Source organism: Rhinopithecus roxellana, chromosome 16, assembly GCF_007565055.1.
Source record: "Rhinopithecus roxellana isolate Shanxi Qingling chromosome 16, ASM756505v1, whole genome shotgun sequence".
Classification (NCBI taxonomy): Eukaryota; Metazoa; Chordata; class Mammalia; order Primates; family Cercopithecidae; genus Rhinopithecus; species Rhinopithecus roxellana.
In genome coordinates, this window is record NC_044564.1 from 67,300,859 (window position 1) to 67,316,000 (window position 15,142).

Sequence of the window (15,142 nt, forward strand, 5' to 3'; positions counted from 1 at the left end):
CTGTAGTTCCAACTACTGGAGAGGCTGAGGTCGGAGGACTGCTTGAGCACAGGACTTTGAGGCTACAGTGAGCCAAGATCATGCCACCGTACTCCAGCCTAGGTAACAGAGTAAGACCCCATTTCAAATAAATAAAAATAAAAGGTACTAGTGTTAAGCAAAGCAAGGATTCTCTGGTAGAATACATTCAAGAAATGCTCTATATGATGACCCCCTCTTTGCGGGGGTCACAGTGTACATTACCATAAAGGGATTTGAGAAGTCTAAGGAAAGAAAACCTTGTTTAATCCAAAATGCTCTTGGAGAAAGTATTTTGTGGAACACAGTTTGGTCAAACATGGTATAACAAGTAATTTAGCAATATCTTGTAAGCAAAAATTGAAAGTATCTATTTTCCTAATACTCAGGTACAGATATATTTAATAGCTCATAAAAATTTGTCACTTAGTATTTATCACCTTAATATCTTTATTTTCCCATGAACAAAAGGCTTGTGCATCATGATGACTGCTTGGATAGGACACTGTATCCCCTCCTTATCAAGAAGCATTGGCTGTGGACCAGAAAATGTTTTGTTTGTAAAATGTATACAGCTAGGTGAGTGATAATGTATTTTTTTTTTTTCTCTGAGAAATGGTAGTTTTGACTTTTGGTATTTGTTTTCCACTTTGGATCTAAGAATATTTGTACTTCAGGTTATAAATATGAAGTATCATGTAGTAGGGAAGTGCCACAAAACCAGTTTAGTGAGTTAAAACTGACATTCTTAAATAGTAAGGAAATATTATATGTACACAAGTCCAGGGGTAGGTCAAATTTAAGGCTTGTAAAATGTATACAGCTAGGTGAATAAAAATAAAAGTTACTAGTGTTAAGAAAGCAAGGATTCTTTGATAGAATACATTCAAGAAAAGCTCTGTACAGTAACTCCCTGTTAGAGGGTCACAGTGTACGTTACCATAAAGGGATTTGGGAAGTCTAAGGAAAGAAAACCTTGTTTAATCCAAAATGCTTGGGGAACCATGTTCTTTCTGTCTGTCCACACAGCTTACATGATCAGCTTCATCAATAAAACTTCATCAATTAAAAAAATACCACAGCACATCACATGAAGTTAAAATATAGTTTTATAAAATTTTTATTTCATGTGATTCTACATGTTTAGATTATAAAGCATTTCTTACTGTGGGTCAGTGAAAAAAAAAAAAAAGTTTGTTGCTTTTGGAGGTTGAGGTGGGAGGATCACTTGAGGCCTGGAGACCAGCCTGGACAACACAGCAGTAACTGTAAAAAAAAAAAAAATCTGAAAGCCACTCAGAGGACAGGGAATTTAGTATAGGTTGAGCATTTCAAATTTCAAGAATCAGAAATCCAAAACTTGAAAGTTTTTGAGTGGCAACATCTGATGCTGAAATGATCAGTGGAGCATTTTGGATTTCACATTCTCAGTGGAATGCTCAACCGGTAAATATATACATAATATATTTAAAAATCTGAAAATATCTGCAATTTGAAATACTTCTTTCTGGTTCCAAGCATTTCAGATAAAGGATGCTCTTTTTTTTTTGAGATGGAGTATTGCTCTGTCCCTTGGGTTAGAGTGCAGTGGCACAATCTCGGCTTACTGCAACTTCTGCCTCCTGGGTTCAAGTGATTCTCCTGCCTCAGCCTCCTGAGTAGCTGGGATTACAGGCACACACCACCACACCCAGCTAATTTTTTTTTGTATTTTTAGTAGCGATGGGGTTGCGCCATGTTAGCTAGGTTGGTCTCAAACTCCTGACCTTGTGATCCACCCACCTTGGCCTCCCAAAGTGCTGGGATCACAGGCGTGAGCCGCCGTGCCCGGCCCACATAAAGGATACTCAACTTGTATCTTCAGTTTGTTTTCGCCACCCCACAATATTCTTTTCTAAAAGATCAACAGGAAAACATGATAAATCAGATAAAAGGGAAAATAATGTTAAAAGCAAACATTCCATGAGATGCAGAATTCAAACATACCATACAATAGCATCTTCATGCCATTCAACATTTTGGTTGAATAATGTTGCCTATATTGCCATTTGTATATACTTTATAACATAATCTTGAGTTATAGGTAAATAGAGTTACATAAGTTTTCAGAATAACCAGTACTCATTTATCAGTTAAGAAGGTATATTAAGCAAAAGTGTATCAGATCTGTAGCATCTAATTTTGTTACGGTTTTTCAAGATGGTCTGTTAGAAGAAAATGACTATATTCATACTTGGAGAATAGGTATGTCATGGCAAATGTGTGATGCTTTCAAGTAGATTTATATTCTTCCTTTAAGGATAATATTACAGAGAAACAGCATTCTGCGGTGTTTGTTTTTTTTTTTTTTTTTTTTTTTGAGACGGAGTCTCGCTCTGTTGCCCAGGCTGGAGTGCAGTGGCCGGATCTCAGCTCACTGCAAGCTCCGCCTCCCAGGTTTACGCCATTCTCCTGCCTCAGCCTCCCGAGTAGCTGGGACTACAGGCACCCGCCACCACACCCAGCTAGTTTTTTGTATTTTTTAGTAGAGACGGGGTTTCACCGTGTTAGCCAGGATGGTCTCGATCTCCTGACCTTGTGATCTGCCCGTCTCGGCCTCCCAAAGTGCTGGGATTACAGGCTTGAGCCACCGCGCCCGGCCTCTGCAGTGTTTCTTAATATTGGATGACCTTTTGCTTTGTAGAGAGTATTGCTGGTATTTGCATCTATGTATACAAAATTAAAGATTATGCATTAATAACAGACTGATAAGGAAATAGTAAGAATGTAATATTTACATATTGCTACAGGTCATAACTTAAAGCATGTTAAGGTATGGAAAATTTGATTGTAATGATGTACTTCTTTTTTTAAAAACTACAGATGGGTGACGAACAATGACAGTTTTGCGCCAGAGGACCCATGTTTCTTTTGTGATGTTTGCTTCCGAATGCTCCACTATGATTCAGAAGGCAACAAACTGGGGGAATTCCTTGCTTATCCTTATGTTGATCCTGGAACCTTTAATTAAGAATAGCTACACTCACAAAAGTACCCCCTCATGAAATAACTGTTCTCTTGGATGGTTACCTTTTTTCTAAGAAACGCCACTGAGGAACAGGATCCACTTTGAACAGTCTGCTAAAGCTAACAAAAAAAAAAATCCAAATCACAGATTTTTTTATAAAGTAATGATTGTATTTAAATGTTTATAACATAGTTAAATTTCATATTTATTCCAAAGAGTATTTAATTTAGTGCTTTTTACCCATTGAGTTGTGGTATTTTATATATTCTGACTTTAAATCCTTTGTCAGACACACATATTCTTTCTCCCAATCCATGCCTTCCCTATTCATTCTCTGTCCAGAGTGTTTTTTTGCTAAAGATAGAATTAATGATACATCAAGTAGTGGAAGTGTTTTGAAAATGCTTTGAAGAATGTGAGAGCTACACCTTCTACCATGAGGCTTCCAAGGTAAAGATTCTTCAAATATCTGTAACGGAAATTAGGGAGAATGAATTATTTACAAATAAGACAAAATTAATAGCTTTGGGATAATTTATTTTTGTAAGTCTCGCTTTTGTTGCCCAGGCTGGAGTACAACGGCGCAATCGCAGCTCACTGCAACCGCTGCCTCCTGGGTTCAGGTGATTCTCCTGCCACAGCCTCCCGAGTAGCTGGGATTACAGGCACCTGGCACCATGCCTGGCTAGTTTTTGTAGTTTTAGTAGAGACGGGGTTTCACCATGTTGGCCAGGCTGGTCTCAAAACTCCTAACCTCAGGCGATCCGCCCGCCTCAGCCTCCCAAAGTGCTGGGATTACAGGCATGAGCCACCGCACCCGGCTGCTTTGGGGTAATTTAATGTTAGTGTGCTGTTGAGTAATGTTAGGTTTTGTTTTGAAGGAAACTAGGCATACAAGACATGTTAATAAGACTTTGTGAATAATGGATTTAAAAAGATACTGAGTATATACTCATAACTCCAGAAATAACATTAACTTGAAGCTTTATTTCTTGACAAAAGCTTTATGAATGCTATGAGTTTAAAATGTCAATTTAATACTATGATTTAAAAAAACAATAGATTTCGTATGACTGTGGAGACATGGAAAAATCAAGATCCTATTGATACGCTAGCTCTGGCTCACTTATTCTTGGGTAATGATACTATTGGATATATACCAATATTCTATAAGCAAAAAGAAAAAAATAAGTTTTTCTGGCCCAGGTCTTCCATTCTTCTGGTCCCCTTAATATAGTAATCCTAGTTACTCTCATCTTATTCTGAGGAAAAAAAAAAACAACTTTTTAAACTTATTTTTTGATACAGGGTCTTACTTTGTCACCCAGACTGTAGTACAGTGGTGTGATCTTGGCTCACTGGAGCCCTGATCTCCCCAGGCTCAGGTGATCCTCCTACCTCAGCCTCCCAAGTAGCTGAGACCACAGGCACAGGCCACCATGGCGGGCTAATTTTTTTATTTCTTGTAGAGGCAGGGTTTCACTATGTTGCCCAGGATAGTCTCGAACTCCTGACCTCAAGTGATCCACCCGCCTTGGCCTCCCAGAGTGCTGGGATTACAGGCATGAGCCACAGCACCCAGCAAAAGAAACTATTTATTTTCAGGTCTAGACTATCAGATAGATTTATAGCTATCTATATTCAAATATTTTCTGGAAACCTTTATGGGTAGAAAATTTAATACTGTTTAAAAGACTTTTAGGGATACTATAGATTTCAAATGCATCATTTAAAATAAATAAATCCACTTTCTCTTTCCTAGGTTGTATTTAAATTTGACTGAATATCTGGATGGCTAAGAACAGACATTTATATAAATGGAAAACTGACGAAACCTGTAAGCCTATGTGTTTAAGATTGACAGTGAAGTATGTTTTATGGACTTAAATGCCACAAACAGTTAAGTCCGTTGGCTTGGAGAGGACAAGCACGTGTTTCTGGTATGTCTAGTGTTCTCATTCACTGATTCAGTCAGTATGCAGATAATCAGTATAGAGAACTCAGAGGCTGGCTTATGTTATACCTAAGTTTTTACTTTCTTGTATACAACAATGCTAAAATTGAGCAGATTGATAACAGCCAGCAAACCATAGATTTAAGATAAATGATTTACCCAACCCTAAAATTCCATGGGTAAAAATTTTGATTCCTTTATTTGTAATATTGCATTCCTTATAGGTCTCACATGCATATGCAAGGATATTTTATTTTATTCATTTTCATTTCATACTCTCAAACCTCAAAAAGTTAATTATTATCATAATGCATTATTCCATGTGTGGTGTTGATTCATTTTAGTGGACAAAGAAGAAACATGCCAGTCAAAACATTTCTGCTACTGGCATTCTATTATTTGAGAATGTTTTTCTGCTAGTTCTTAAGGTTAACCTTTTCATCAAAGACTCAGGTACCTATTATTGTTTCCTGGTGAAACTGAGGAGAAAAGTTAACCAGGTTAATCCCAGTTTGCCTGTGTGTTATGTATCAGTTATACAGGTATCCAACCAAGTTCAAATCAAAAGAAATTCCTAACTTTGTATATTTCTGGAGCTATAAAACCCCTGATTTAAGACAGCTTTTCTCTTTTTTCAGACAGCTTTTCTTTATGCTTATTTCAATCAAAATAACACACCTGTCAAATTACATGTAACACATTATCTAATGAAGATAGGCAAATGTGAAAATGTTGTCATGAACATGTCAATCAACCTGCTTGGTAGTTGAATTTGACTTTTATGTAATAGTGGATGCACATGCACAAAAGTCACCAGAAGCAATAGCTATTTCTTTAAACATTCTTCAGGCCTCAGTACCGTTTAAGGATAATTAGACATTTTAGTTTTACTAGGAGAAAGTAACATTGTGTTGCAGAATTACACAGCACAAACAAACACATTTCTGCCTATTAAACCAGCTTCTTTGTTTCTAAAGAGTTTAATGATACGGGTTTGCTATTTCCATTAGAGCATCCTTTCTCTGGCCAGTCGGACAAAATAAAGTTAGTGAAGCCCTCACAGCACCCTATGAAAAATCTTTGCTCTTATACAGGATTAGGTGCAGACCTCATCTTGACCTGACATCTGTAACCAGGTAAGTGTATGTGAGTGGGAACATAGACCGCAGTACTTTATCAGCAAAATTTGTCGTATTATTTGAAATCACCAGATATAATATTAAAGTGCATGGTTCTCTCCAGTTGTTCACATACCAAATCCCAATCAGTTCTCAGATTCAGATGGCTGTATCTGCAATTTCTCCAAGCAGCCAAGAAAACCTTCAATAGTTCTGCTCAGTCATGTATGACTTTTTTTTTTTTTTTTTTTTTTTTTTTTGAGACGGAGTCTCGCTCTGTCTCCCAGGCTGGAGTGCAGTGGGGCAATCTCAGCTCACTGCAACTTCTGCCTCCCAGGTTCAAGCAATTCTCCTGCCTCAGCCTCCCGAGTAGCTGGGATTACAGACACGTGCCACTGCGCCCGCCTGATGTATGACTCTTTTATCCAGTAATCAAAACACATACGTACACACACACCAGCCCAAAAGAGGTGTTAAAACATACATATTACACACACTTTTTGCGGGGCAGCCCAAAAGAGGTGTTAAAACATACATATTACACACACTTTTTGCGGGGCAGGGTGGGGGCTATCTCAAAATTACCTCTTGGTGCCTTGTCAAGCTGTGGAGTTTTGACCACACACACCAATTGAGCCAATGAACAATTTCAATGATCCTGAAAGTTCTTCAGTCTTATGAATAATTATCAAGAGTTCTGAGAATGATAGTTATCTGTAAATCAGCCTATGACAAAGCAAATTTCTTGAGAGTTACAATTAAAAGGCAGTTATGCTTGAAGTGAACATCAACTAGTTAGAGCAAGGTCAGCTTGTACAAGCTGACATAAATTATGAGAATGATGCTGTATCTCTAGAAGTTGAATATTCTGTGGCTTCTTTGTAAAACTATGGATCTAGTGGGTTATGGAAAGGGAGGGTGAACAAAAGATAAATATTTCCTTTATTTTTATCATCTTGAGCTTACTGTTTAGTTAACCCTGTTTCCCAAAACAACACAACCTCTGTGACCAGTTAACTAAGAAATTATTTCCTTGGCAGCAAACCCAGAATTTCATCACTTACTCTTGTAAATAGGAAGAAAGTAATTTACTAGTAGAGTTTGGTAGAAAAATTCTTTAATCAAAACAAGTTTACACGTTGAACTTATGGCTTAACTAGAATAAATCTAAGTTAAAACTGTATAAGGATCAAACAGATAATGACTGGTATATATGCAGGTTCTCTCAAAACAGTGATTCCTAGTTCCACTATAAGACCTCGTAAAAGCAAAACTTCAATTCTGTAGATGAAAACAGTTATCCCAGAGAGTCAACCATACAATGTCATACACAGACACTGGTCTTAAGCCATTTTTTTCCATATTCATATAGTTCCAAAACATGAGAAGTATCCTACTTATTTAAAAATGCCAAATGACCTAATATTCAAAATATCTTAGAAATGCTGTCGTTTAGTTAACATACCCTTAAATTTTGTAACACTGATTTCACCCTGGATTTAGTCCATACACGTCAGTGTACAGACTATTAAAGTACTATGTTGGAAGAACTAGTGTTTGTATTTTTGGAATCTAGAAAATAAAAATAATATAGCCATAATTTCAAATAGGTGAGTTTCCTTGTATAGCATTTATTTATATTTGTCTAAGCATCATGATTTTTTCTTCCAATTAAGTACTATTTAGTGATTTCCTGAACACATCTTTAACATTTCTCAAAAATAAACTTACTTAGTTTTCAGTTTTAATTACTAGTGCCTGCCTATAAAAGGACCTTAAATGATTTAACCCTAAAGCCAGATTCATTCCTATATATAGCCAGTCATCTGCAGAGAAGTCCTAAGACTTCAACTGAATGTTCAGCCACAAAACTAAATTACCTTCAAAAATTTAGTTTGTATTTAACATCATGTTTTATAGTTTGTAGATTTCTCAGTCAGTTCAATGTCAGTTACTTAACTAGTTGTCATACCAAACAAACCATACAGACTTTAGATAAAAAGGGAGTGAGTACTTGTATAGAAGTAACATTTTATCTACCATAAAAATGCTCAACTTCTACAAAACCCACAAACAGTGAAAAGACAGTCTGGTAAGTCCAAGGTTTGTAAAAACTATGCACAAAACCCACGGTATTTGGGGAAAGAGGCAAGGTTTATACAAGTAGCAGTTTTAAAAATGTAACTTTGTTCTATCAATTACACATTAACATACACACACTAATTGAAAATATGCTACAACCATGTCTGGAAAAGCAGTTTAACATTTTCTAATTGGATTTTATCCCACATTTACTGTATAATGTAGCTGTTAATACTGCACAAGTATACTTAGCAATAATGTTTACTTTAAAACAAAGGGATCTTCTCCCCCGTAACAAATTTTCAACATCAAACCTATGCTTATAAAAATTTAAAACTTTCAGCAGTCTATTTCAAATGAAAGCCATTACAAACTTCTCAAGTGTTCTCTATATTCCAGGTATGTCAACCTAGTTATCTAGTGTAGAATCCTTCAGAGATATTTCAGTCTCTCTCTCTTCACTGGATGGCCTGAAGAAAAGGGGGAAAGAAAGGTACAATAACTGGAATTAGGATTTTCTCCTAATGAAGAAAAAAAGACATTAAGTCTGCATTATATTTTTAAACTGATGAAAAGACTGAAATCAAACCAAAAATAAACTTGACTTATTAGAACAGTCATTATTTTTTTCTTCTTCAAAACTGTTACATCTTCTTCCCAAAGTAATATGCAGATGAAGCAAAATAACTCAGGAAAGTGTCACAGACCAAGCCTTTTCCATCATTTCTAGCTTAAAAGTGATTATTAAAGAACATGAGCATGTTTTGTATCTGTGATACCAACACATTTCAAAATCTTAACAAAAAGAGAGGTTGATATACACATAGATAACAAGATTTCCCTCAATTTCAGAATTAGAAGGGATGCTTCAAAGTCCTTCAAATACACCAATGGAACAAACCAAGACTTCAACTATGGCTCCATAGCCTATTTTAGGGTGGGTATTAAAAAACAGCCTGTGATGGCCAGGTGTTTTGGCTCATACCTGTAATCCCAGCACTGTGGGAGGCCGAGGTGGGTGGATCACCTGAGGTCAGGAGTTTGAGGTCAGGCTGGCCAACATGGTGAAACCTCCTGTCTACTAAAAATACAAAAATTAGATGGGCTTAGTGGCAGGAGCCTGTAATCCCAGCTACTGGGGAGGCTGAGGCAGGAGAATCACTTGAACCCAGGAATTGAGGGTTGCAGTGAGCAAGATCATGCCATTGCACTCCAGCCTGGGCAACGAGAGAGAAACTCTGTCTCAAAAGAAGAAAAAAAAATAGCCTGTGATTCTCCATCTAACTGTTTACAATTATCCTCTCACAATTCAAGAAAGTGTGAATGCAAGTCATTACTAACAGTATCTCAGTAAAAGAAGTTCAGGAGCAAATATTTTCTTTTTAACTGGATTCCCAGCGAGCTCCATTCCCTTGAATTCAGTGGCAAAGTCATTGTCAATAAAAGGTTTTTACTCTTCTGCCTTTTTGAATTGTAACTTGCTTACTGAATTCAGGAATTGGGTGATCAAAAGATAATTGCTTATACTAAAATAACCTTGGAACAGAACTGTGATTAAAAACTTGCATAATAAAACACACAAGACCCATTAAGACCTATTCCTCACTTTTTCTTTGTGCTGGCTTCATGGTTGTCTTTGCTCTCTTCATTGCTCTCCCCGTTATGCTGTGGTTGATTACCGTCTTGAGCATCAGATCCTCCATTTAGAGTCTTTGACCCTTGAGAAGGAATCCAATGGAAAAACTTCGTTTAAAAACTTACAAAGTAATAACTGAAGGTGTCTACTAAAGTTCCAAAATCAAAATACAACATGGCCCTCGTGTTTCTACTACTTAGTTTCTTTTATTTGAAATTACATTGTAATACAGCCCTGTCTTGAATGTTAGAATTGGGTTTTGATGCTTTATCAAAAAGAGGAGAGTGGATCACCACCGGAGGCTTTGGGTAGCTAAGGTACCATAAAATGCAGGTTAACTGTATCTATGGGTACAGGAAGTGGATTATTAATCTGGTTATTCTGGTTGTTACTATTACCAGGAAGACTACAGGGTGTTATGATTCTTAGCATATTGATTTATTCTACTACTAAGAAAAAGCAATGTGAATCAAATTTTAAAATTTATTATTTTAGAACAAAGTGCTAAAGGAGTATTTCCTAATTGATATTTTTGTGCCTAATAAATAAAGGGGGTTTTCCTGTAAGTCATATTAATAATTCTCTAAGGGGACCCATATTATTCCCCAATAAAGCAACAAAAAAAAAAACAAAAAACCAACCGCTTTTGAAATGCCAGCTTCTACCTTAAGCAGCTGCCACTAAGATGTTTAATAACAAGATTGGAGGAGCTGATAATGGTATTATGATTCTGTTTTAAGAGTATTTCATACATTCTGAAATGTTTATGAGTGAAATGATATGTCTGGGATTTGTCATAAAAAACTTTTAAGAGGGGCACAGAGAAAGGTTTTGGGCTACAAAAGCACAATGATCATAAACTGAACTACCAAACCTGGATGACAGGGATATGGGAAGTTATTTCTATTTGTGTATGTTACAAATTTTTACTAATACACATGAAAATAACTGCTGTTAGTAATACTAGCAGAATTTACTACTAAAAGTTAGTGAAAAAAGAAGCTAAGGTTGAGTGCTTTACATATATGCTACAAATCTAAGCGCTTTATAAGACTTTCTCACCGGGCGCGGTGGTTCATGCCTATAATCCCAGCACTTTGGGAGGCCGGGGTGGGTGGATTACCCAAGGTCGGGAGTTCAAGACCAGCCTGACTAACATGGAGAAATCTGTAATTTCTCCATGTAAATTTGTAAAAATACAAAATTAGCTAGGTGTGGTGGCGTATTTCTGTAGTCCCAGCTACTCTGGAGGTTGAGGCAGGAGAATCGCTTGAGCCCAGGAGGCGGAGGTTTTGGTGAGCCGAGATCACACCACTGCACTCTAGCCTGGGCAACAAGAGTGAAACTCCATCTTTAAAAAAAAAAAAACCAAAAAGACTTTCTTAGTTAAGAAATTGTTTTGGAAATATTTGAATATACGTGAGTTTAACTTGCAGATGGGACCCAACTCTAAACATGAAATTAGTTTATGTTTTGTACACACCTTTAAACATAGCCTAAAGGTAATTTCACACAATCTTAATTTTATATATGAAAGTTTGTGTACATTTAAAACCATTAGAAAGCAAAGGTATATCTTAGTGACCCATATGGACAATCTGTGGTTGCTTGGCATCACCATCATTGTTGACTAAATTTATATGCTACCAATGAGATCACTGTCTTTCTTTAAACTTATTCACACGTAAGTACTTTATAGTAAAAAATATGACATGGCATTAATACAGTGAAAATACAGTCTGTTCAGGGTAACTCACGCAGCATCATCAGAATACCTGTATTAGCCTGTCAACAGCAACAAGTAATGGCAGGTGTAGCCTCCACCTATGATGCTGTGTTTTAAAAGGCTACCGTATGCTATTTTACTTTTTACGTGAGAAGAAAACATCAGAAGCAGTTGAGCAACCAGGAAGTGGGTCCTCTAGGGATGAGGAGGCATTGTGATGGATGGCTTTTTAAAAATGTTTATCCAGAGTCATCTGCCTCATGAACAATGGTTTCTGCCTTAGAAGTCTAATAGAAACTGACATGACTTTTTTGTTCTGAATGCACACTGCTCTAGTCCTTCAATAAGCCCATCATATTTTCACCATTTTGCCTATGTATACTTTTTCTGTGGGATTAACACTGAAACTATGCATCAAAGCCATTTTTAAAAGCAGTCCTGGCAAATGGTTTAAAAACTGGCGTGAAATTGTTGGCTTTTTATCACATACCTGTTTGTTCCTTTTCTAGCTTTTTGTTTGGCCCTTTCTTCCCTTGATCTTTGGTTTTATTCGCTTCCTCATGCTGTCTTTGTTCAGCAAGAGATTTATTCAGCACTTGTGTGATCACGGAATCTCCTTCACCAACCAAAAACATGTTCTTAAACTTGTTATACAACATTGTAGACTTTTCCATGATAACCTGACTAACTTTGAATCGTCGTATCTGAGAAAACAATATACATTCATCATAATTGTTTGCCTAATTGGTTTAAATAATTTTTAAATGAAGTAATGACAAAATTCAAAGAATCTACATGACTTGAAATCACTTACTTTTTTGAGTGTAGTAATCATCTCTGTGTGTTTCTGAGCTTGTTGCATTGTGACCTGAAGTGAAGCAAGTTCATCCAAGGCCTCAATGCATCGGTTCACATCCTTCATGACAAAACAGTAATTTCATAGCTGTTAATTATCATAATACTTATAATCTGTTTCTAAAGATCACTTAAAAAAAAAAGGTAGTGTAAAATGACCAGTAATTTATCCCTTATCTTAAATTTACATACTCATAAGATCATGTGAGAAAATCAAAGATGAAGCTATAAATGCAGTACTGTAGTTTTAAATGAAGTTAAACACTTACAAGATTATCAATTTTGAGGGAATTTTTAATCTCAGCATGTATCCTTTGAAGTCGAGAATCCATTGATGTTTCTATAAATTAAAATGTGAAAAACAGTGAACAGTTTTTCCAAAACCAGTATTTCTGTATATAGGCTAAGTATAATGAATTAGTGGACTCAAAAAAAAAAATTCTCAGTAATCTTTACTAAGAAGCTTACAGATACACACAACAGCTTAAGTAAGAATAAGTACTTATTGCCATTTTTAGCGTCTGGATGCGAAAAGGAACATGCAGTATAAAAGCACAAAACCACCACCTGACTGCGTTTTTTCTACAATGAATAGTCTGCATATGATAATTCCTCTGCTCTCCAGTCCCTAAACACCTGCTTTTCCTTATGTTTAACCAAGGGATGTGTCTGAAATGGGAAAGCATCCAGCTTTCAGCAAGTGTACTAAAATTTGACACTGTCAAATAATTAATGAGCATTGAAGACAACTTAAGTTCACTTGATTATGCTTAAAATACAATGCAATTTATATAAAGCCCATTAGGGATTTGAAAAAGTATTTGTAGGATATGAGTATGAAATGATTCCAAAACCAATACACGAAAAGTTATGTCTATATAACTTCCTTTCCATGTATAATTTTATGTATCTTAGAAAGCGAAATAACTAACCTCGCTTCTTCTCCACTTTCTTAACTTCTGGCTTCTTTCCTTCATCTTTATTCTGCCTATCAAATGTTAACACAAATATTTCAAAACATTGGAACTTTGTGACTGATTACTAAATGCCCACAATCCCTATGCAAAAACTAAAAATGTTTTCCTTAAAACAAGTAATAACCTAGACTGCAAAGGAACTGACTGTAGGAATTGAATGGTGCAGTTCCATAGCATAAATATAAGCAAAACTCAAATTAACATGCTAAATTAAATCATATCTAACTTTTCAGTGACATCATAGTGTGTTGCTAGAAGAACAATTTCAGGGTCACTGGACAAATAGGCCACAATGGGAAGATAATACCTATAAATACTTAATGGCTTCTACATCAATTCTTTTTAAAAGCCGTATGTTAAAATAGACCAATTTAATTGTTGTGCATGTAACACGTAGATAAATGAGTTTTGAAGTTAGCTTTAAGGTTAAATAGATGTAAGATACCATTTTTTTTGCGGGGGGGGCCAATATATCAAACTTGAATGACGTCCAGTAACATTCACTAACGTTTCACAAATTAAAAGGTACCATTTTGTTGTCAATCACGAAAATCACCACTTAAAATTAAAATCTTAATTTCTAGTATCTTAGCTTAGAGTTCAGGCCATATTATATGAACCAATTCAAATAGACAAGAACAAAAAATACCTAAAAATCAGTTTTTTTTTTAAAAAAAACTTTATTTTAAAATTTTGGTTACAGTTTCATTTTTTTCTTAACAAGTCTACTACTGTTTAATCTCTCAGGATTAAAAAAACATTTATTAAGATTCTAAAGAATTAAACAACAAAGGAATGTCAAGGGAAGGGCCCCATTCTCAGGGGATATAACTGCTATTCCAGTTTAATAACTAGCTTCAAAACAAAATGAATTTTTATATTTTCTAAATGAATAATGTACAACCACCATCTTCGTCTGAGCTTATTACTTTCAAACACAAAGCTTCATTTTAAGCTTGGTTAAAAAAAGAAAAAACAGGAATGATGGCCGACCTTAGTATGTAGTGTGTACCTTACATGAAATTTGTTAACAATCATAACACAGTAATGCCATTAATAATGAAGTCCTCAATTTAGAATCTGGAACATTCTTCCATCAATGGGGGGAAGGGGGAAATTCAGTCCAATGAGTCTGTCTCAAGATCTTCATCTCTTGTTTGCTCCACTTGTATTCTCTTTTCAGTAACTGGATTAATGCTTTGAGCCCAAAATGAGATATATTTTTTATTACTGTAGATTACATGTTGTTTGGCTGGGAATACAATACAATAAACTTTATTTTGCATAATGCATTTCACACAAGCTGCATCTGAAATGCTTTACAGAGCAAAACTGTCCAAGTACAAAGTTTTGTAATAACAGGAGAAGGAAAGAAAACACAAATATTAGAATTTGAGAAAGTTACATTGGAGGACATTCAAAAGAAACTGAAATACATAAAGTTAACTTTAAGATACTAAAGAAGGGTTGTGCTATGTATACTAATAACAACTAATTTTATATCTTAATTTTGGGAGCACAATAAAGTCAAAAGCAACAAACAGTCCAACAGCTTTTCAGTGAAAAGACAGAATAGAAAATGATAGGTGACAAAGAATAACTTAAATATTTACAGAAGTGCTTAAAGTCTAACAGATTAGAGGGAATAATATTTTTGAGCTTTAGATAAGTTATTTAAATTACTCCCTCAAGGAGCTAAAACTATTTGTATATCCTCCAAACTAAGAAAGCAGAGTAAAACACTGTACTTGTCAAGAAAGACTTTGGCT

The 15,142-nt window shown here is 35.6% G+C and overlaps 2 protein-coding genes across 5 annotated transcripts in view; one reads left to right on the top strand and one right to left on the bottom strand.

Annotated features, from left to right (window-relative positions):
- The window catches only part of SNAPC3 (small nuclear RNA activating complex polypeptide 3), a 39,314-nt gene extending 33,577 nt beyond the window's left edge, over positions 1 to 5,737 (top strand). The window contains exons 8-10 of one of the 2 annotated variants that reach the window (XR_746995.2): positions 490 to 597; positions 2,881 to 3,475; positions 4,788 to 5,737. Coding sequence is in view for 1 of the 2 variants with exons in the window: in XM_010355016.2 (XP_010353318.1) it covers positions 490 to 597; positions 2,881 to 3,028 (256 nt within the window). In the remaining variant the exon portion in view is untranslated. Of the gene's footprint in view, positions 1 to 489; positions 598 to 2,880; positions 4,206 to 4,787 lie in introns of those variants that run through there. The other variant, XM_010355016.2, reaches the window with a different exon arrangement.
- Positions 5,738 to 7,197: 1,460 nt separating this feature from the next.
- Positions 7,198 to 15,142, bottom strand: part of PSIP1 (PC4 and SFRS1 interacting protein 1) — a 52,330-nt gene continuing 44,385 nt past the window's right edge. The window contains exons 11-16 of one of the 3 annotated variants that reach the window (XM_010355018.2): positions 13,329 to 13,384; positions 12,666 to 12,736; positions 12,356 to 12,457; positions 12,032 to 12,245; positions 9,786 to 9,897; positions 7,198 to 8,649 (exon numbers count right to left, since the gene is read on the bottom strand). In XM_010355018.2, coding sequence (XP_010353320.1) covers positions 8,589 to 8,649; positions 9,786 to 9,897; positions 12,032 to 12,245; positions 12,356 to 12,457; positions 12,666 to 12,736; positions 13,329 to 13,384 — 616 coding nt within the window. In that variant the 3' untranslated portion in view covers positions 7,198 to 8,588. Of the gene's footprint in view, positions 8,650 to 9,785; positions 9,898 to 12,031; positions 12,246 to 12,355; positions 12,458 to 12,665; positions 12,737 to 13,328; positions 13,385 to 13,408; positions 14,626 to 15,142 lie in introns of those variants that run through there. The other 2 variants (XM_030919253.1, XM_010355019.2) reach the window with 2 other exon arrangements.